Here is a 22,698-nt window from a genome sequence, read left to right as displayed (position 1 = left end):
CGAACTTCAACGGGTCCGCACATCTCTAATCCTGAGTCTAAAACATATCTGGTGACCTGAATTTTTGGTGGTCACAGCCCAGTTGAACTTTAAATTGAGATTAAAATATTTCTTCCTGAAGTTCAAGCTATTTGTAATTTGCCCCAGATGGCAATAAAATAAGCACAGTACTTCATAATGGAACTGTAAGATTAAGATTTCCATTCTGAAAGTGCCAGAATAAATATCTGATCTGAACATTAATGTCAGGAAATTACCTTGTTTACGACAAGCACAATATCACCTTCTCTGATTGTCAATTCGTCTTCATTGAGCGCTTCATAAGGGAAGAGAACTTTACAGTATTCCTTGGCTACAAAACAAAAAGGAACAAGATGTGATTTATTTAGCATCTGTAATCAGTATGCAAATAGATAGGCTGCTATCAGAGAAGCTGGCAGAGGCCAATAATTAATAACTCTGTGCGCATGAATATACTCAATCCAATATTACTAAACTGCTGCTAGGCATAAAATAGAGCTCACTATCATAACATGCATGATGAGGGTTTCCAAAGATTTGATTTGGAAAACTGAAGCACTGGTGGTCTATAGAAAAAAAAACCCAAAACAAAAAGGTACATAGACAATATTGCAGTTATATAACTTCAAAAGCCTGTATACACAAAGATGGCCGAACCACCCGGATTCAGCCACCCATCTAATGTGTACTAAGCACTGGGCAGATTGAATTTAAATCTGTTTTCCCACAAACAAAGATCAATTTAGTCAATAGATCTCGGAATAATAATACGTTCCACAATTGGATGTTGTCATGTAAAAACTCTTGAAGGGTCCTTACCCCCCTCTTTGCCATCAGACACAGATCGTCATGACGATAATCTGATCGGCCTGAAAGTTTAGGTATTTATGACTTTGGGTGATGGTAGAGCTACAGCCAAAGGTTGCATAGAAAAGACAATCCTTTGTGCTGTTGGAGGGAAAAACTTCTAAAATAGTTTTTAAACGCTATGTTAATGCTAGAAAAATTAAAAACATATTGCTAGAATCCCTGTGGAGCACTGAACCCAGCGCACCGTTTAATTTGACTGGGAGATCGCTGGTATCACGACAAATTAGTATTGGCCAGTAAAATCATGCTAGATGCGTTGTGTTTGGTACCTATGTAAATGTAAAATTAAGATATAAAATATGACATTAATATCTTTCACCTGTGTGGCCCAGGGGCAAAGATATGTGATAAGCTAGAATTAAAGAACTTTGTGACAATCTCGGCACAGCCCACAAGAGACTGTAAAATGAGGTCACAGAGAGGGGGGTTACCTAAGGGCATAAAAGCGACTAGCTCCTTGATGGGGGCAGACAGTACTGGAGGGCATCAGCAAGTGGTGATGCTGGCCGATTATACCATCTTCTTCTCTTGGAGTCCCTCCCTCCCTAAATTCAGATGTCACCTCTATGGCACGAGTTTAGTAAGTTTCACGTTTATACCTTTTATTTTTATGTAACTGTCTATACTGTAATTGTATTGTTCCCTCTTGTAAATTCTTGTATATTTTTTAAACACTGCCTATTTTCGGATTAAATATATAAAATGTAATAGTTTCTTTCCTCATGCTTTATATACGAATCCAAAAACCCGAAGGGCCTTATGCTATCTGAAACGGTTCCCCAGCTATCCCAAAAAGCTGGGTGGTGGCAGCGTAATTATTATTGCATAGAATTATTGGAGTGCTATCATTAAGGGTACCGAGGTATATATATATATATATATATATATATATATTCCATTAGCGGGAATCGGTGTATAATATATACATTTATCCTTGCTGTGAGACCTCCAATATTTGGAATTATCAGCTCAGCAGCCTCATTCTGTTCATTGTCCTGCAGTACCGAATTGGCCTGCCGGCAAGAGGGGCGCTAGAGAGTAGTTAGGTTAGTAGGTAGTAGTAGGTTGGTTCGGCTGATCGTTCAGCTGACAGCTATCAACTCTCCCACAGCCAAGATCAGTCACTGCTGTGCGTTCCTGTATTCTCTCCGAGAGCCACTGCCAAAAACCTTGAGCTTTTCAGCCCTCTCTGGACAGCTCCTTGCTCTTTCAGCTACCAGTGTATGTTGTTCCTCATGGGCTCCACCATGTTTCATTCCTGATTGGATAACCTAAGTTTGGCCTTGCACTTCTTTCCTTGTGAGATTATTGAGCTCCCAGCCTTCAGTGTAGCTCTCGCACCTGCTGCTCCTCCATACTGTATTGATGTTTCTGTGTACCAACCTCTGACTTCCCAGTGTTTCCATTGACTATGCTCCCTGCGCTACCCAAGTGGTTGTACTAAAAAGATTCCAATACAGACGTGAACCATTGCACATCTCATGTGGTGGCTTCTCAAAAAGAAAAAAAGGATTACCTATCTCCCCTAACTTCCTTTTTTGAAGAACAGTCGGGGGCCCCCATACAAATTAGACTGAACCTGGTGATATAAGGGTGATATAAGGCCAATATTAGTCTGGGGGGCCTTTACACATTATGGAGGTTGTCCAGGACTTTAAGATTAATGTCCTATCCTTAGGATAGGCAATCAATATCAGAGATCAATGGGTGATCTCCACTGATAAGCTTTTAGTAGATCCCTCAGCCGCCGGCACTAAATCGTGTATGAAGCCAGTACTCCACAGCGACATACGCTGTGTAGTGGCCATGCTCGTGCACTGAAGCTCAGGAAGAAAGCAGATTTGCATACTTTTATCTCCAAGATGGCTCATACAGTAAGTCTGACAGTGTCCACAAGGAGAAAAAGTATCCTCCTAGATCTGAATAATGTTCTCATGGCTTCCAAATAATTTTATTAAAGATTTGACAAGTTTTCATGGCCCTGTGACAGGGATATACTAGTGGTTTAATTGGTTGATGAAACCATATTCCATAAAATGCTATAAATAGTATTGTAAGCTGGTTGTGTGAAATGGGCATAAACTACTTGGAAGACACATCTCAAAATATATTGAAGTATAGGAGTCTAAAGTAGGAGACAGAATCTTCACATTGGACCAGAAAAGCTTGAAAGGGAGGATCATTTATAGGCAGACTTGGGTGGCGCTCCTTCCGGTCTCACAGTATAATAAGAGAGTTGTTGTTGCCAAATGTGGCGTTCTCCTCAAAATAGAAGTTGACGCCAACACTAACGTCTGGGTGTTAAGCTTTTAGTAAAATTATTTTAGTTCAAATAATGGACAGTTCTGAGAATCTCAAACAGTTCCTCGCTAAAAATGTTACAGAATACAAAGGCCACTTCCTAAAGGCAGAGTGGGTGCTGCGGTCCTTCCTTTTTTCAGCTTTGCCCATTGCTTATACTTAGCACATAGAATAACATGCTTTATCATTCTGAAGGAAATCATATTGCGGAATCAGCTACTTTTCAACCAGGGAGGAAAAATGTAGATATCAAGCGAAACTTAAAGAATCAAAACATCTGTGAAAATGGAAGCAATGACATTCATAAATAGCGTGAATGCGCTAATGAAAAATGATTGCATAGGAAGTGATCGTTATTTTACACCAAACCACTCAGTGATATTTCCCTATAATCCCGGCTCTCTCTATGCCAAGGCTGTGCTTGGCTGTAAAGATTGTGCGCCTGCAGTCAATGTGTATCTGGGCTGATGCCACAGATAAACATTCTTCAATCAGCTATTTGTTGTGGATGAGTGCCCTTTATAAGACTGAAAGTCATTGATTTGAGGAGTTCTGGTAGAATAAAGCATGCACAATCTGATAACCGGGTATGGTTCTCCTAATGTGCCATGCGTGAGAAGTGATATCCAGGCGGCACTCAAAATTGCAGGTGCTCGGTCAAGGGATGGCACACCCAAATAATATATGAACATAAGACCGGCACTTATGTGCCAGTCTTATGTTCATATATACCTAATGTGTCATGGTTATACATTAGACTGGCTAAGTGGTTTTATCACTGCTGCCACCTATTTGTCTGACTACAGTATTCAAAGGTATGAGGCAACATGGTGTCAAGATGTGACTACAGGTGTCAAGCTAAGAACAAGAGGACTCCCAGCGAGCGGTGCTACACAGAAGGAACACCAGGGTAATGTCACGCTGGAGGAGAGGAGGATCCCCAGCAAGGGATGCAACACAAAGGGTACACCAGGAAAACGATACAATGGTAGGCCCTGGTGCTAGGGAGAGGGGAGCGGGGTCACTTCCTACACTCACCTGAGGCTGATCCCTACACTCCTTAACATCCCTAGGCGGGTCCTTCCCCCCGTATGCCTATCACGTGCCAAGGCCCTCGCTGGCCCTGAACTTACCCTGACTAGTTGAAGGCTAGCGAGATGCTAGTGTCGCTAATGCAATAAAACAACACGAGGAAGGGAAGACACACAGGTGAGGAAAGGCAAAACAAAAAGCACTTCTTGGATTCTTCCGTAGGAAAACCTTTGCAGCTGCAAGAGTAACAAAAGCACCGCTATGCAGCAAAGAGCTCCTTCAACATGGTCAGCATAGGAGAAAGCTATAGCTGGCATAGGGAGTGAGGAATGGATCTTTATTGCACAAGGGAGTGGCTGCAGATGAGGTTACAACTACCAGGTAGAACACTGTAGGATAGAAATGCACCTTAACTCCTTCAGTACTGGATGGAATTAAATACACATCAACTCAGGGTAAATGATGAGAGGGCATTAAAGCGGATCTACAATCAACAATGGGCTGAGACCTTCTGATCCCATATCCCGAGATCACATCAAGCAATGACACACTTATGTCACACGGCTCCTGGTTTACGACAGGCAGTCATTTGTGCTAGAACACAGCACAGATTAAACCGGTCCATATAATATAACATGACTTGATGAAAAACATATATTTTATGTTCTGCTAAATGCAAGTTATGTAACTTAGAATCTAAAATGAAAATAAATTGTACACAATAGCGCACCAATGGGGGAGATATTAGAAGAGCTCTCAGGCAGGGTACTTTTTGCCTATGTACATATTGAAATGGTCACATTTTCAGATGCACGTCAGCATAATGAAGTCACCTCCATAGAGAGACTGGAAGAGGCTGCAAACCTAGTAAGCAAGACCTGGCATGGAGATGGAAAACCAATGGGGTGTTCCACTTATTTAAGAAAATGAGTCCCAAGGTAATGATATTCTACCTTCACAGCCTCTGGCGCTGCTACTCTAGTAGCCTCCAACGGTTTCCAGCAAAACTGATGGGCTGTGGGCAAATGACCACTGCTTCGAATCAGTAGTCTCATTAATAATGTATGGCATATTAGGCCAAGGAATAGCTGCAGTGGTAAGGTGTGCATGGATGGCATGTTATCACTGCAGGAAGTAAGCAGAGCCCGATGGGGACCACTGGAGTAGTGGGGGATAAAATGGTTGATTATGTTTAGTTTTGATTTTTTTTTTGCCATTTTCTCCATGTAGAATTTTTTTTTTAAATTTGTTTAATATGTATAAAATCCTTTATGACTCTATGGCACCATGGGGTTAACTCCTGGGAAACTCATCAGGGCATTATGGCACTATGGAAAACTTTACGGTGCTTCTGGAAACTTAATTGAGAAGGGGGAAAAGTATTAATTAGTATTTTATGACACTTGATCACCAAGTGGTCACTGTCTGGCATGTATGATAATGTTTACCTGGGTAAAGTAAAGCGAGCACAAAATATAAAAAAATGACATTCTACATCATAGGACATAATGGAAATACTAAAACGGCAATAACGGTGCAGAGAAGAAATCTTACTCTTTGATTTGTTTTCTGCTTCCATCTTCAGAGATTCCTGCGATGCCATAGTTGGTGGAATTTTTTTCCCCATTGTCTGTAGAAATGAAAAAATAAGAATTTGTAACTTCTGAAATCCATTCAACCATCAACCTGAATATTAAAGGATGGGTTTAAAATTTGGTGTGAAAGCATGTGGATCTAAAATGGAAACGAAGTACACAATTCTAAAGCTGAGGACTTTGTTCAGTCCCCGTCCACCTTTTAACACTATTTTACTTGTAAAGTGAAGGTGTCATCAGATGTTTTCCTACGTTCTCCAATCTTTTACCACCTTATAAAATAAGCATTGAGATTGGCCAGCACGGCCATCTACTGGTCCCAGAGCAGTCCGATGGGTGCCCCTGTACCGTGCTTGGGTGCCCCCTGTCTGCCCTGTAACACTGGCCCTCCAGCCATGATTGACAGACAGTAAAGAGCCTGATCGTGCACAAGGCTTTCATATGTACAAGTGCTGTTTTTTTACACTGAGGAAAGTGACCAGTGGAGTGAATTCAAAATCTGCAAAAAGTCAATTTCTTTGCCAGTAAATATGATTTTGTTTACGGATTATCCCCATAAACTTGAATGAAATGAGGAAAGTCCATAGGCAAAAAACATAAATGCATTTTTAGTGCATCTCCACAGTATAAATACACAAAAACACACTTATAATTCGCACATCACTGTAGCTAGAAAGATTTATTAAAGACAAATGACAGTAAATATCAAAAAACAAAGAAGCTTTATTAATACATTTCAAAATTGGTCAAAAACCGCAGCATAAATAACTGATAAAACCGCATGCAAAAAAATACACGCACTCAAAAATGCAAGCAATCTAATTTAGATAAAATCTTAATTGCAAACTGAAGCCAAAAACATTTTTCTGCCCCCCCCCAAAAAAAATTGTAAATACAATTTTTTATTCAAGGGAAATTAAAGGGTGATGTATGCAACTATATGTCACACATTTAGGTCATATGAGCAGGATATATGTTAGGCGTATACATTGGAAACATTTGCTAATGTGGGAGAGGGAAGTGAAAAGTGAACCCAGGAACATACTGATGTAATCATAGTAATCTGAGAACGAAGAATGGAAAATCAGTATGTACAATAGACCCATGAGATGGAACGTTTGTCACAAACTAGTCGTGACTGACTAGACATTCTCAGGTCTGGGAGAAAACAACTGAACTTTTGAGGAAAAGACAGCACAGTTTTTACACTATTCTAGAGCCACATGAAATTTTCATGTTTTGCCTTTTTGGCTCCAGGTAATCATTAATTCACATGATTTACATGCTGGTTCTGAGAACGTACTGTAATTTACGAGTCTTAGTACAAGTACTCCCTTGTCAAGTCATTGGAAGAGATGCCATGTTCTCTGTTATGACAGACCCTTTCCAGGATGTGCAGAATAAATGCCACTCTCTCGCTTCTGACCTGAATGTTGAGCACTGGTGAAGTATGGACCTCGAACACTCTGATCATATGTTCTTCTTATTTGAAGTGATAATCCTTATCTGTAATAACTGGGGGCATCTTTAAATTGCAAATTTAGTGATTTTGACTTCTGTTTTCAGGGAGTATGAAGGGGAAGAAGGAAAAGAAAGAGGCAAAGGAGAAGGAAAAGAAGGATAAGGAGGAAAAGAAGGAGGAGAAGTAGGAGGAGGAGGAAAAGAAGGAGGAGGAGAAAGATGAAAAGGTGAAGAAGGAGGAGGAAGAGGAGGAGAAGGAGAAGAAGAAAGAAAAGGAGAAGAAACAGAAGCATAAGGCTATGTGCGCACTAGAAATGTGAAGTTTCTCAAGAAAATTTCTTGAGAAACTTCTGCCAGTGAAAGATTTCCGGACCTGCGGAAAAAATCCGCACCAAATCCGCATGCGGATTTGCCGCGGATTTACCGCGGATTTACCGCAGGTTTGTCCCTGCAATAAATAATAAAGATAATCGATAGACAGATAAAGGATAGAGGGAAAGATGGATAGATGAATAGATAGATAGATAGAGGGATAGATAGATAGATGAATAGATGAATAGATAGATAGATAGAGGGATAGATAGATAGATGAATAGATAGATAGATAGATGAATAGATAGATAGATAGATGAATAGATAGATAGATAGAGGGATAGATGGATAGATAGATAGAGGGATAGATGGATAGATAGATAGAGGGATAGATAGATAGAGGGATAGATAGATAGATAGATAGATAGAAGAGAAAAACCTATATAATGTTCCACCTCCCTGCATTTTCTAAGCTGGCACCCTTTAGTGACTTTCATGTGGCACTAAAGGGTGCTTAGCCTTGTATTTAGCCATAAAATAAATAAATAATTAAAAAAAACCGACGTGAGGTCCCCCCATTTTTTGTAGCCAGCTAGGGTAAAGCAGACGGCTGCAGCCTGCAGACCGCCGCTGGCAGCTTCACCTTGGCTGATAATCCAAAACAGTGGGCACCCCACGCTGTTATTTTAAATTATATAAATAATTTAAAACAAAAAACGTGCGGTCCCCCCCATATTGGATCACCAGCCAAGGTAAAGCGGACAGCTGGGGTCTGATATTCTCAGACTAGGGAGGTCCACTGTTATTGGACACTCCCCAGCCTAAAAATAGCAGGCCGCAGCCGCCCCATCCATTAGACGTGCCAATCCTGGCGCTTTGCCCCAGCTCATCCCGCGCCCTGGTGCATTGGCAAACGGGGTAATATATGGGGTTGATGCCAGATGTGTAATGTCACCTGGCATCAAGCCCTGGGGTTGGTGAGGTCAGGCGTCTATCAGATACCCGGCATCACCAACCCAGTCAGTAAGAGATAAAAAATAGACAACAAAAAAAGTTTTATTTGAAAAAACACTCCCCCACATAGCCTCTTTAACCAATTTATTGAAAAGAACAATCAATCCACGTCCGGCGTAATCCAATAAGGGGGGGGGGGGTCCCACGGCGATCCATACCATAGTCACTGTCCCAGTCAATGAAGAACAGAATGTTCCCCATTGGCTGGGAGAGCAATGCAGTGACCTGAGCTAACATCAATAGGTCAGCTCAGGTCACTGCAGGGGATGACGAGCGCTGCCATCAGGAGCATAGATGAGATCATTACCTTCTGTGATCATCTCCTGTACTGCTGATGTCAGCGCTGTCACTGACTTCTATGCCCGCCGCGTTGTCAGAAGTATCGCGAGAGCCCGTGACGTCACCGCTAGTGACAGTCTCGGGCCGCTCGCGAGACGGGCATAGACAGCAGTGACCGCGGTGACGTCAGGAGGCAGGAGATCGTCACAGCAGGTAATGATCTCACCTCCTGACAGCAGCGATCGTCATCCCCGCGGCTCCCAGCACTGCAGGATGTCAGTGTCTGCCTGCGCTGCCGCGTGACAGGCTGCTGACACTGCGGGCAGACACTGACACCCTGCAGTGCAGGCAGCCGCGAGGCTGGAGCGGGACACAGACTGCACGGGCACCTGGAGGTCGCACGGAAGTGCTTCTGTGCGGCGTCCAGGGAGTGTGACGTGTGTTTACTCTGCTCCGCCTCCTCTTCCTAGCATAATGACATCGCTTCCTGCAAAACCGCAGGCAGCGATGAGCATTCCCGCAGGTAATTCGCGGCTATTCCGGTGGTATACCGCACATCATTGCTACCTGCGGAATACCCCCGGAATACCGCAGGTACCTGCGGAAATTAATGGACATGCACATTTTCTCAAGAAAGTTTCTCGAGAAAATTTTCTCAAGAAATTTTCTTGAGAAAAATCCGCACAAGTGCGCACAGCTATTTTTTTTTCTCATTGAATTTCATGGGAAATGTCTGCACAAAGATTGCAGACATTTCTCAAGAAATTTCCGGGGCAAATCCGCGGGTAAATCCGCAGGTAAAAAGCTCTAGTGCGCACATAGCCTAAAGAGGAGGAGAAGAAGCAGAAGAAGGAAGAGAAGGAGGAGAATGAGCAGATAGAGGAAAAGAAAGAGGAAAGGGAGGAGGATATGGAGGAGAAGAAGGAAAAGAAGGATATGGAGGAGGTGAAGGAGGAGGAAGAGGAGAAGAAGGAGAAGAAAAATGAAAATGAGAAGGAGGAGAAGAAGTAGGTGGAAGAGAAGGTGGAGGAGGAGGAGAAAAAGGAAAAGAAAGAGGAAAAAGAAAACAAAAAAAAGGAAGACAAGGAGCAGAAGGAAGAGAAGAAGAGTAAAAGGAGAACACGGAGGAGGAGGAGGAACAGGAGGAGAAGAAGGAGGAGGAAGAGAAGGAGACACAGGAGAAATAATAGAAGGAAGAGAAGGAGGAGGAGAAAAATGAGAAGGAAAAAGAAGAGGTGATTAAGCTTTCTGCATATTTCTAAACACTGTTGAACACTGTTGATGATCATAAAAGAACCTCCTGCCAGGTAAAGTAATATTTCTATCAGGCCACCACTACACAGCCTATAAGGCTATGTGCACACACTGCGTTTTTTTGACGCTGCGTTTTTGTGCGGTTTTTAGCGCTAAAAACGCACAGAAACGCAGCGTCTTTAAAAACGCATGGAAAAACGCATGTGTTTTTACCGCGTTTTGGTGCGTTTTTGGCTCGTTTTGCTGCGTTTTGTCTCACTGCGTTTTTCTGCATTTTTTTTATCAGTGAACATTGCCATTAAAGATTGTTGTAAAAAAAAAAAAGGTCTGATGTCATTTCCTTCTTCCATATGTTCTTCATTCTCCACTAGTGTATGCAGGAGAGCAGACAGCTACAGAACTACAAGTCTCAGCATGCTCCATGCAGGACTGTATGCTGGAGGGAGAGTCAGGGGGAGCAGACCTACAAGGCTCAGCATACTCCATCCACTAGTGGATGCAGGAGAGCGGACAGCAGCTGCAGAACTACAAGGCTCAGCATCCTCCATCCAATAGTGTATGCAGGAGAGCAGACAGCAGCTGTCGAACTACAAGGCTCAGCATCCTCCTTCCAGGACTGTATGCAGGATTTCTTTTCCCCCCCAAACAAAAAAAATGACGTGGGCTTCGCCATATTTTTGTATGCTAGCCGGGTACAGCAGGCAGGTACGGGCTGCCCCCAACCCCCAGCTGCCTATTTGTACCCGGCTGGGAACCAAAAATATAGGGAAGCCCTTTTTTTTTTCATTATTTCATGAATTTCATGAAATAATTAAAAAAAAAAATGACGTGAGCTTCGCCCAATTTTTGAGTCCAGCCAGGTACAACTAGGCAGCTGGGGATTGGAATCCACAATGCAGGATGCCCATGCTTTCTGGGCACCCCCGCTGCAAATTGCAGTCCGCAGCCACCCCAGAAAATGGCGCTTTCATAGAAGCACCATCTTCTGGTGCTGTATCCAACTCTTCCAGCTGCCCTGATGCCGGGGTGGCTCGCTGGGTAATAATGGGGTTAGGGCTAGCTTTATATTATCAGCTGGCCCTAAGCCCGAAATTCATGGTGTCATGCCAATATTAGACATGGCCACCATGAATTTCTAGTAAAGATAAAAAAAAACACAACACACAGAAAAATATTTTTATTAGAAATAAAACACAACACAATTAGTGACTCCATCTTTATTGAAATAAAGAACCCCCCTCCGCAGTAATCCTGGGTCAAGGGTCCCGCGCCGTCCAATCCGGATCCAATATCATCTGAGCGGTTTGCTGGAAGGCAAAGCGATCAGATGATGTCAGGTTCCACGACACATCAGCTGATTGTATAAACGGCTTTTATACAATCAGATGATGCATCGGTGCAAAAAAAAAATAAAAAAATATTCACTTATGTGCTGATTACCGGCAGCTCCTGGAGTGAGTCTGATCCCGTCCGATCGCTGCAGGAGCTGCCGGTAATTAGGGATGAAGTCTCCTGACGGCATCCGCTGACAGGTTAAGCCGGCCGGGCGCTGGCGTCAGCCCAAGACTTACGATCAGCTGATGCGTCAGGTGACTGCATCAAGTGATCCATCGCCAGGTCCTGCATCCATCGCACGTACCCGGGGAGACTGCACACAGCCGGAGCGGTGTTACCGGGAGAGGAGCTGGGAGCGGGCATGGCACCGGGAGTCTGCAGACAGGTGATTATGACTTTTTTTTTTTCTACTGTTCACTCTTGATTTCGCCGCTGCCTCCACCTCCCGCCCAGACATGGCGCCGCACTGCAGCAGACAATCACAGGACTGGAGGTGGAAGTGGCGGTGACGGTACCGGGAGGATTCACGCTTCTGTATTTACTGACAGAAGGAATCCTTTTCCTGTACATGTCACTTTACTACCCCCCTCCTGCATTTATAGCTGCGTTTTTGGTCTTAGAAACGCACCAAAACACATCTATAATAATTTGCGTTTCTCATTGCGTTTTTCAACATCCCATTGCACTCAATGGATGAAAGACGCGGTGAAAAACGCGGGAATAATTGACATGCTGCGTTTTTGAGGTCACCACAAAAACACAGCTGAAAAAAATGCTGTGTGCAGACAGCAACAATGAAAACTCATAGACTTTGCTGGGGGAAGCAAAGTCATGCAGTTTTCTGGGCAAAAACGCACCGAAAAACGCACAAAAACGCAGCGAAAAACGCACTGTATGAACTTACCCTAAAGGCTGCTTTACATGGCACGACCGATTGTGCGATTTCACAATCGATCGTACCCGCCCCCGTCCTTATTGCGTCACGGGCAAATCGCTGCCCGTGGCGCACAAAATCGGTAACCCCCGTCACACATACTTACCTCTCGTGCGACCACGCTGTGGGCGGCGAACGTCCACTTCCTGGAGTGGGAGGGACGTTCGGCGTCACAGCGACGTCACACGGCCGCCGGCCAATAGAAGCGGAGGGGCGGAGATGAGCAGGATGTAAACATCCCGCCCATCTCCTTCCTTCCACATAGAGCCGGCAGCTGACGCGAGAGGCAGGTACGCGATGTTCATCGCTCCCGTGGTGTCACACGGAGCGACGTGTGATGCCACGGGAACGATGAACAACCGTCGCCCGATTTCAGAACCGATATTATGGAACCTAGTGACCAGTACACGACTCACGATTTGTGAGCGATATTGCGTCGCTAGGAGGTGTTACACAGGCCGGCATCGCCAGCGATGCCGGATGTGCGTCACAAAAACCGTGACCCCGACGATCTATCGCACGATAGATTGTCTGGTGTAAAGCAGCCTTAAGTCTGTTTAATCACTCCTGGTTTCTGTATCTGGTCCCTCTGTTAATTTACCCTGGCACCTGAGACAAAACCCTCCTTTTTCCTGGACCTGTTGTACTTCTGCTTGAGAAATACCTGCTAATTTGTTTGTTTTCTCTTCTGTTGTGAAGAGGCTCATTGTGTGTGCCAGTGCACTGTACGCACATGACTTTATATATTACCATCAGTGATCTGCATCCTGTGGCTCTCTAGATGGTGTGAAATTAGTTGCATGTCATAACAACATGTAGCTTTAACCTATGTTCACACGCTGTGTTTTTGGTGCATTTGTTTTGCAGTGGTTTTTTGCAAATTAATATCTGCTTTTTACAGTGACAGCAATAGCTATGAGCTTTTAGAAATCTCATGCATACTATTGTTTGTTTTTTTTTTACTAAAATGACAAACTGCTGCGTTTTTGAAAGAAGCAGTCTGTCAGTTTATTCAGAGTTTTCTTCACCATTCAAAGCAATGAGAGTGCAAAAACGTTGCAAACTGTGTTTTTGCTACTTTATTAAACATGTACTATAGACAAAAGGCACACCAAAGCCACAACAAAACCTGATTTTTGGCAGCAGCTTTTTTTATTGCCGAGACCAGGTTTTGTCTGCAGCAAAAAAGCAGCAAAAAAAGCAACGTGTGAACATAGTCTTATTCTGCTTAAGGGGGTTATCAGACCCCAAATATTTATCTCCTATCGACAGGACAGGTGTTTTATGGGTTGGGAAACCCCCTGTCCCCCAGTTGCATTTTGAATAAAAAAAAACTTTTACTCACCCTCCCCTGGTCCAGCGATGAGTCTCCTCCGCTGCTCCCTGTGTCTGGTATTGTCTTCAGGATTGTTGGCATGTCAACAGCGTGTCTGCAGCACTAACACCATAACAGCGGGTATTGTCTGTGGCACTAACGATGTGATGTGATGGGAAATTGTCAGTCAGTTAATGCTGCTCAAACCACAGGCAGCATAAATCAGAGCCTGTAAGTACTAATGCAGTTTATGTTTTTCACTGAAACCCTCATGCAATTCAGATAAATCATAATTTAAAAACCTAGCTGAGGACCATGAACAAATACAATAATAATCCGGTGCTACCCCAGGCTGCATCTCTCTAGTTGGCTGACAGACATCGCCCATGTGTATACATAGTGAGAGGCCTGTCAATCAATTGCAGCGATGTGGGGAGAAGCCGGGTGGGGACGGTTCCGGGTTAGCCAGATCTCTCCGTACTATGTTTTCTCTAAAGCTATGAAGTGTTTCAGAGAGGATCACACCTGGTTGTGCTCTGATTCATGCTGCCCGTGGTTAAGACAGCATGAATCCACAACAGATTCCCTTTCAGGTATGATCACTGGGGACGCACTGGCGATCCCCATTGTGTCCTCATTCTTTCGCCTCATGTACATTAACAATTAGGCTGCCTGCTAACTGATGGAGAAATTTACATGGAAAATGTTCCCCATACACCTATCATCGACAGATGGCAAAAAGTAATGCATACAAACAAAAATCAAACTGGAGAGGAAAGAGAGGGAAATAACTTATACCTCCAGTCTCTTCTCATCACTTCTGGCTGAATCAGCCTGTCCTGCGGTGTCCACCCATCACTGTAGGAGAAATCCAGCAGGGAAGCTATTTATATGTGACACAGTGGGCATTTATTTGTGTTTGTATTTGTATTTGACTATATGTGTGTCAGCGTGTACGTGAGTGTGACTGTGTGAGTCAGTGTGTGAGTATGACTGTGAGCCAGTGTGAATGTGAGTGTATGTATGTCAGTGTGTGACTGTGATTGTATATGTGTCAGTATGTATGTGTGTGTGACTGTCTGAGTCAGTGTGACTGTGTGTCAGTGTGAATGTGATTATGTATGTCAGTGTGTATGTGAATGTATGTGTGTCAGTGTGTATATGTATGTATGACTGTATGTGTGTCAGTGTGTGAGCCAATGTGTATCTGAGTGTAACTGAGTTAGTGTGTGAGAGTAACTATGTGCCAGTGTGAATGTGAGTGTGACTGTCTGTGTGTCCATGTGTGAGTGTGACTGTATGTGTGTCCATGTGTGAGTGTGACTGTACGAGGGGCGATCCAAAAGTAATGATAATCGGTTATTTCTATTGCACACAGAAATTAAAATAAAATGTTTTCTTCTATCTTAGGTACCCACTAGTCCAGGAAAAAAAAAAAGTCACTTAAATAGGCCACGATTCCCGGGAGCTACATTCATTTGAATATGAACTGCCGAGGAGTGAACATCAAAATGGAAAAAAACGAGCTCAGAGCTGTCATCAAATACCTCTGCTTGAAAAAAATGACTACCAAAGACGTACACAGCGACTTGGTGGAAACATTGGGGGACTCTTCTCCATATTCCACAGTTGCATGCTGGGCGAAGGAATTTAAGCTGGGAAGAACATCGACGGAAGATGAACATCGTGAAGGACGCCCATCCACGTCCCTCAATGAAGAAAACGTGAAAAAAGTTGGGACCTCAGGCATGTAGCTGAGGTCCCAGGGATCTCATTTGGCAGGATTCAAAGAACAGCAAAATCTGCCAACAGATAGATAATGCCCAATAGTCCAATTCCCACAAGATAATAGCAAGGACTAAAACTTAACTTTTAATAATCAGATAAAATTGTCAATATTACATAATAGTGCAGTAAAATTGCCAAATGGCTATAAATTGAAGTGATCTCACCCAGATGTTCTCCAGGGGTAGGAGGACACACCGATCCAAAGTAGGTCACAGGCGGAAAGAACCGGGGCAAAGCATTGGGAGATGAGATATAAACCCTGTCGTGCCCCGTGAAAATGCTTCCGCCCTGACAAGGGCAGCGCCCAAATGAGCTGTCTGCCCCGCAACCATACAAACAAAGAAAAGACGTTCTCCCAACGCGTTTCCCTCTAGGTAGAAAGAGTTCCTCAGGGGAGAATAGAGAACCAATTGATCGACCTGCAATGGCAGGGACCAAGGGACTGATCAACCTGCAGTGGCAGGGATCAAAAAGGTAAAGGCTATGTGTCCAGATACAGGGTGGTGCATGCACGTCTTTTCTTTGTTTGTATGGTTGCGGGGCAGACAGCTCATTTGGGCGCTGCCCTTGTCAGGGCGGAAGCATTTTCACGGGGCACGACAGGGTTTATATCTCATCTCCCAATGCTTTGCCCCGGTTCTTTCCGCCTGTGACCTACTTTGGATCGGTGTGTCCTCCTACCCCTGGAGAACATCTGGGTGAGATCACTTCAATTTATAGCCATTTGGCAATTTTACTGCACTATTATGTAATATTGACAATTTTATCTGATTATTAAAAGTTAAGTTTCAGGATTCAAAGAATCCTTGCAAAAGAATTGCATATGAGAAAGGTCTCCGCGCGTTGGGTGCCAAAAATGTTAACCGACGAGCAAAAGAAGAAACGAGTTGACATTTCATTAGCAAATCTCGAAAAGTTCCAAGCAGACAAGGAGAATTTTTTGTCACGTTTTTTGACCATGGACGAGACCTGGATCCACTACTTTGATCCCGAATCCCGAAACTAAACAACAATCGATGACATGGAAACGAGCCGACGAACCGACGCCGAAGAAATTCAAAGTGTCAAGCTCAGCAGGGAAGGTTATGGCGTCCGTTTTTTGGGACGCTGAAGGAATTATTATGGTGGACTATTTGGAGAAGGAAGCCACTATTACGGGCTCCTACTACGCAGAACAAATAAGAAGATTGCGGGAGGCTATCAAGGAGAAAAGTTGCCTATTCGCCAGATCTAGCCCCCAGTGACTTCTTTCTCTTTCCTCGCCTCAAGGAACACCTCCGGGGCAAGAAATTTGACGACAATAGCGACGTGATAACTGCTGTTGGGGATTTTTTTGAGGGTCAAGATCAAGAATTTTTTTCGAAGGGAATTCTAAGTTTAGAATAGAGATGGACTAAATGTATAGACTTGTTAGGAGACTATGTAGAAAAATATATATATTTTTTTAATATATTCATTGTGTTTATTATTGATTATCATTACTTTTGGATTGCCCCTCGTATGTGTGTCCATGTGTGAGTGTGACTGTATGTGTGTCAATGTGTATGAGATTGTGACTATGTGCGTCAGTGTCTATGTGAGTGAGACTGTATGTCAGTGTGACTATATTTGAGTCAGTATGTATGCGTGGCTATATGTGTATCACTGTGTATGTGAGTGTGACTATGTGTGTCAGAGTGCATGTGTGATTATATGTGTCAGTGTGTACGGGAGTTTGACTGTATGTGTGTCAGTGTGTCTGTGTGACAATATGTGTGTCAGTGTGAATGTGATTGTATGTGTGTCAGTGTGTACGTGAGTGTGACTGTATGTGTGTCAGTGTGCATGTATGACTATGTGTGTCAGTGTGAATGTCACTATGTGTATCAGTGTGTGCATGTTTGTATGAATTTACATATATGTGTGTGTGTAATAATAAGCATATTTGTGGTCTTTTATGTCCTTTTTTTATAGATGTATTCAAGTACTATTGGGCCATGTTAATGCTCATAAATCCCTTTTTAAAGAAATCCTGCACAGGCCCTTGTTGACTGTCATGCTTTTGTCTAATAATTAAAATTTGCGTTTCTTCATTTTGTATTTAGATACCTTAGAGCATGAAATATATTGTGTTCAAAGTTGAACATACAGGTTGAGTAAAGAGTAAAGAATAAAGTGAAAATTCCACAGCGTAATTACTAAAAAAAAGTGAGAAATTGGACATCTTGCAGGCTCTTCATCACCGGACGTTATCTACGCAAGTGGCCCAAGTTGTATTTACCGCCACAGCTGATACAAAACAAGGCCAATTACGAGGTTGCGCTAATGGTCATTGTGTCCATATGGCTACATGGAGTGCTCATTGACTGCTTGGGCATAGAATGAATCTACTACAAGAACCCTGTTATTTGTATATCCACATCTGTGCACCCACTCAGATACTGTGTATGCTGGATAGCCTGATTGAGTTTGATTATTCGGCCTGCTTACCAAGATAAACACAGCTGACAGTTCCTCTGACAGCTAGATGAGATTAGCTTTCAAAACATCAGCCAGACCAAGCAGCGCGCGGACGTCTTCCAATGAGGATTTGTATGGTCTCCAAAGAGCCGTATGCTAAAATATGAAATATTCAATTTCAAGGCGCATTACTGAGCGGTAGACGGAAGGACAAAAAACAACACCAACAACAATTCTGCCAATAGTCATTAACTAAACATAGGCACTTTTTTAGTCTGGATGACTAGAATCATTTGTGACCGATGTAATTAGCCCTGTTTCATTGTAAAATACACACGATGGTGAAAAGGCACTGCCTTATGGGATGCCATTTTTTGCCTAAACAGTAGCTGAATTGAGAACTTTCCACGGCTATTTTATGTTCTCCGGACAAGTGAATGAACGATTTTATATTGGCAGAAGGAGGGAATTCAAGCTGCGAGATGAATTGTGGCTGAGGATAAGCCGCCAGCAGCCTTGCAGGGAACATGTTGGCTGCGTTCTTCCCCAGGTTTATCAATCTCAAAGTCGAATTAGTCCTTTCTTTGTTTTCTTTAATGATATGGAAATTCATGAATGTTTCATGAGCAACTACTAGCAGTGACTGATTATTTACAATTTGGAACATTACCAGCAGATTCATCAGCCAGCGCCTCAGCCATTTATCAGCTTTTCATAAAAATGCAGGAAAATTAGGCTGTTTAATATGACAAATTCTGCTGCGTGGCATGCAGTCTCACAGAATTGGCGGATGTCCTTACACATGAAGGTTAGTAGACCAAAAAGACAGACAGCTGCTCATAGAAATAAAATGTATTCACCAAAACACCATGATAGTCCTGTGCTTAGAAAGCAACGGCCCTATATATTGTCCATATACTATATATTACTGGGCACAAGTTTGGACACACCTGATCATGCAATGGTTTTCCTTGTTCTTATTGACATGTGCACATTGCAGATTCAGACTGAAGGCAGCAAAGCACAAAATAAATATGGAACCAAGGAGTAAAGAAAGAAACATGAAACAAACCAACCAGAATATGTGTTAAACCTTAGATTCCTAAACAAACCCCTTTTTAGGCCTTGGTTCCACTTGCAATATGCTAATGACCCTTTGCTGTGAGTGTGAGCCGAGGGTCATACGACTGTGGTGACTTGGGTGATTGTTCTGATGAACCACAAATGATGGTTACACTAACTGCAAATCATATAGGATGGCATGTCATTGCAGAATGATATGCCATCAATCCTGGGTACGTTTGCCTTAAAGGGGTTGTTCACTACCTGCACAACCCCTTCTCAATAACCAAGTTTGCCCCTGCTAAAATAATAACGCTTATACTCACCTCTGATGCCAGCACCTTTCCAGGGGTGTTGGCACTCGCTCTCCCTGGGCTCAAGTGATATTGTTAATGTCACGTGTGCTCTGTGCACAGTCAGCTCTGGCTTCACTTTTCCCGTCTTCAGACATATGAGACATCAAGAGCAAGTGAGCGGTCAGTCGCAGCTAGGATTTCCTCTGGATGTCTGATTTGTCCATAGGCGGGGAGATCGATGCCAAAGGTCACTGGGCGCAAAGTTTAACTGACGTAATAACATCAAGTAAGCTATGGTAGACTAAGTACCGGAACTGCTAGAGGTGAGTAAAAGCGTTGTTAACAGTGGTAAACATAGTGATTGAAAATGGGTTGTCCGAGTAGTGGACAACCCCTTTATATTTGGAATAAATCACCAACAGTGTCACAAGGAAAGTACAGCTACACCATCACACTTCTAAATATGTTTTACTGTAAGCACCAAACATGTAGAAACCATCCCATCACCTTTTCTACATCTTACATGACAAGACATGGCGATTGACAGCAAAACTAAAAAATTTTGACTCCTCAGACCACATCACAGTTTTAGTCTTATTCTAATGTTCTATCCTTGCATTGCATGGTCCAAATAAGTATTTTATTGTTTGAGGTCCTCTGTAGTGGCCTCTTTGAAGCAGGCCTTTATGGTCGAAATGCGGCAAATAGTCTCTTTGATGTCCATGTTTGCTACTTACTGTGCGTTATTTATGAGGGCTGTTATTTGTGGTGTTTTCAATTTGCGTTTTGTGAGGCAGGTAATTCTGATGAACTGAAAACAGTGTTTACTAAGTACCCTATGTTTATATGCACTATGCTTTTATTTAGTTACAGCAGGGTATGTTTTCACAATTTTTTCCTTGGTTTCTCTTTGTCTCATGGCCAGTGTGAACATGGTCTCACAAGTTCCATGTATACCATCTCCTACTCCGGCTCACTTTTTTGTTTTTATGTAGTTTTTTTGTATTCAGTACAAACAGGGAGTGGCCCCCTTCTCAGCGAGCTGGACATTTCATTCTGTGAATCCCCCTGACTGTGTGTGTCCTGTTGGGACCCGGTCGCTCTCAGCCCTTAGCCACATTGAGGCCTATCTTAGACCCATGGTAAGGTTTTAATATTAGAGAGTGTAGGTACTATCCCAACTGGGTACACCTTGACGTTTGGTGGGATAGCTTTATGCTTTTTTTGATCAAAAACAGTGTTTACTAAGTACCCTATGTTTATATGCACTATGCTTTTATTTAGTTACAGCAGGGTATGTTTTCACAATTTTTTCCTTGGTTTCTCTTTGTCTCATGGCCAGTGTGAACATGGTCTCACAAGTTCCTTGTATACCATCTCCTATTCCGGCTCACTTTTTTGTTTTTATGTAGTTTTTTTGTATTCAGTACAAACAGGGAGTGGCCCCCTTCTCAGCGAGCTGGACATTTCATTCTGTGAATCCCCCTGACTGTGTGTGTCCTGTTGGGACCCGGTCGCTCTCAGCCCTTAGCCACATTGAGGCCTATCTTAGACCCATGGTAAGGTTTTAATATTAGAGAGTGTAGGTACTATCCCAACTGGGTACACCTTGACGTTTGGTGGGATAGCTTTATGCTTTTTTTGATCGAAAACAGTGTTTACTAAGTACCCTATGTTTATATGCACTAAGCTTTTATTTAGTTACAGCAGGGTATGTTTTCACAATTTTTTCCTTGGTTTCTCTTTGTCTCATGGCCAGTGTGAACATGGTCTCACAAGTTCCATGTATACCATCTCCTACTCCGGCTCACTTTTTTGTTTTTATGTAGTTTTTTTGTATTCAGTACAAACAGGGAGTGGCCCCCTTCTCAGCGAGCTGGACATTTCATTCTGTGAATCCCCCTTACTGTGTGTGTCCTGTTGGGACCCGGTCGCTCTCAGCCCTTAGCCACATTGAGGCCTATCTTAGACCCATGGTAAGGTTTTAATATTAGAGAGTGTAGGTACTATCCCAACTGGGTACACCTTGACGTTTGGTGGGATAGCTTTATGCTTTTTTTGATCAAAAACAGTGTTTACTAAGTACCCTATGTTTATATGCACTATGCTTTTATTTAGTTACAGCAGGGTATGTTTTCACAATTTTTTCCTTGGTTTCTCTTTGTCTCATGGCCAGTGTGAACATGGTCTCACAAGTTCCATGTATACCATCTCCTACTCCGGCTCACTTTTTTGTTTTTATGTAGTTTTTTTGTATTCAGTACAAACAGGGAGTGGCCCCCTTCTCAGCGAGCTGGACATTTCATTCTGTGAATCCCCCTGACTGTGTGTGTCCTGTTGGGACCCGGTCGCTCTCAGCCCTTAGCCACATTGAGGCCTATCTTAGACCCATGGTAAGGTTTTAATATTAGAGAGTGTAGGTACTATCCCAACTGGGTAAACCTTGACGTTTGGTGGGATAGCTTTATGCTTTTTTTGATCAAAAACAGTGTTTACTAAGTACCCTATGTTTATATGCACTATGCTTTTATTTAGTTACAGCAGGGTATGTTTTCACAATTTTTTCCTTGGTTTCTCTTTGAACTTATACTCTGCAGTGGAGGTAATGCTTTGTCTTTCTTTACTGGGCCAGTTTTCATGGGAGCCAGTGCCAATGTGACGCCCTGGACTAGTCAGGTCGTCCCAGGTAGTCCCATGCACACACACCCCTTCCCTAAAAAGGTGACAGCAGCCAAACTTAAAAACCTTGTCACCACCCTCCAGGTTTGATGTCCACACCAGGGGGGGTGGAGCCAGGCAGTTGGCTCCACCCACCGAGGAGTTCACAGGCCTGGATGCGGGAAAAAGGACACTAGTTCTAGAGAGTAGTCTTGACAGTGAAGGAGAGAGGTTGAGTTCAAGGGCAGACCTGTGACCAGGCCTGCCAATAGTCTACTCAGGTGGCTGGGATGGAGCCCAGTCACCTCTGGCAAGGAGGCAGACGGTGGTGGCCGCCTGCAGGAGCTGGGATTACAGCCGAAGGAACCGTAGGGATAGGGGTCGGGCGGTGGCCCGCCGGTACCGAACCGGGGAACCGATTGGAAACCGGAGCACCAGGAGGGGTACTCAGACCTGGTACGAAGCCCTGAACCGACAGGGCCGAGTCAAATCAACTGATTGAGGACTAGACTTAAGGACCTTTCCACACAAGAGAAGACAACAGCCCAACCATACAGGGTAAAGCCACCGCCATGGCATAGAGACCCAAAGGGCCAGCGTCTGCGGGCAAACAGGGCTCTTCCGACACCAAGCAAGCCGGGGAGCAGACTACCGTTGCTTAGGCATAGGAATCAAACATTCACACAAAGAGGTGCAGGAGAAAGGCGGAAACCACCAACCTGATAAGGGAGA

General features: G+C 43.4%; 1 protein-coding gene across 1 annotated transcript in view; it reads right to left on the bottom strand.

Moving 5' to 3' along the window:
• SH3KBP1 (SH3 domain containing kinase binding protein 1) overlaps positions 1-22,698 on the bottom strand; it is a 547,421-nt gene that overhangs the window by 136,626 nt on the left and 388,097 nt on the right. The window contains exons 7-8 of the mRNA XM_075335430.1: positions 5,779-5,854; positions 258-352 (exon numbers count right to left, since the gene is read on the bottom strand). Coding sequence (XP_075191545.1) covers positions 258-352; positions 5,779-5,854 — 171 coding nt within the window. The remainder of the gene's footprint in view (positions 1-257; positions 353-5,778; positions 5,855-22,698) is intronic.

Source organism: Anomaloglossus baeobatrachus, chromosome 2, assembly GCF_048569485.1.
Source record: "Anomaloglossus baeobatrachus isolate aAnoBae1 chromosome 2, aAnoBae1.hap1, whole genome shotgun sequence".
Lineage (NCBI taxonomy): Eukaryota > Metazoa > Chordata > Amphibia > Anura > Aromobatidae > Anomaloglossus > Anomaloglossus baeobatrachus.
The sequence above is the reverse complement of the archived record's forward strand: the minus strand, read 5'-3'. Positions and strand labels throughout refer to the sequence as shown.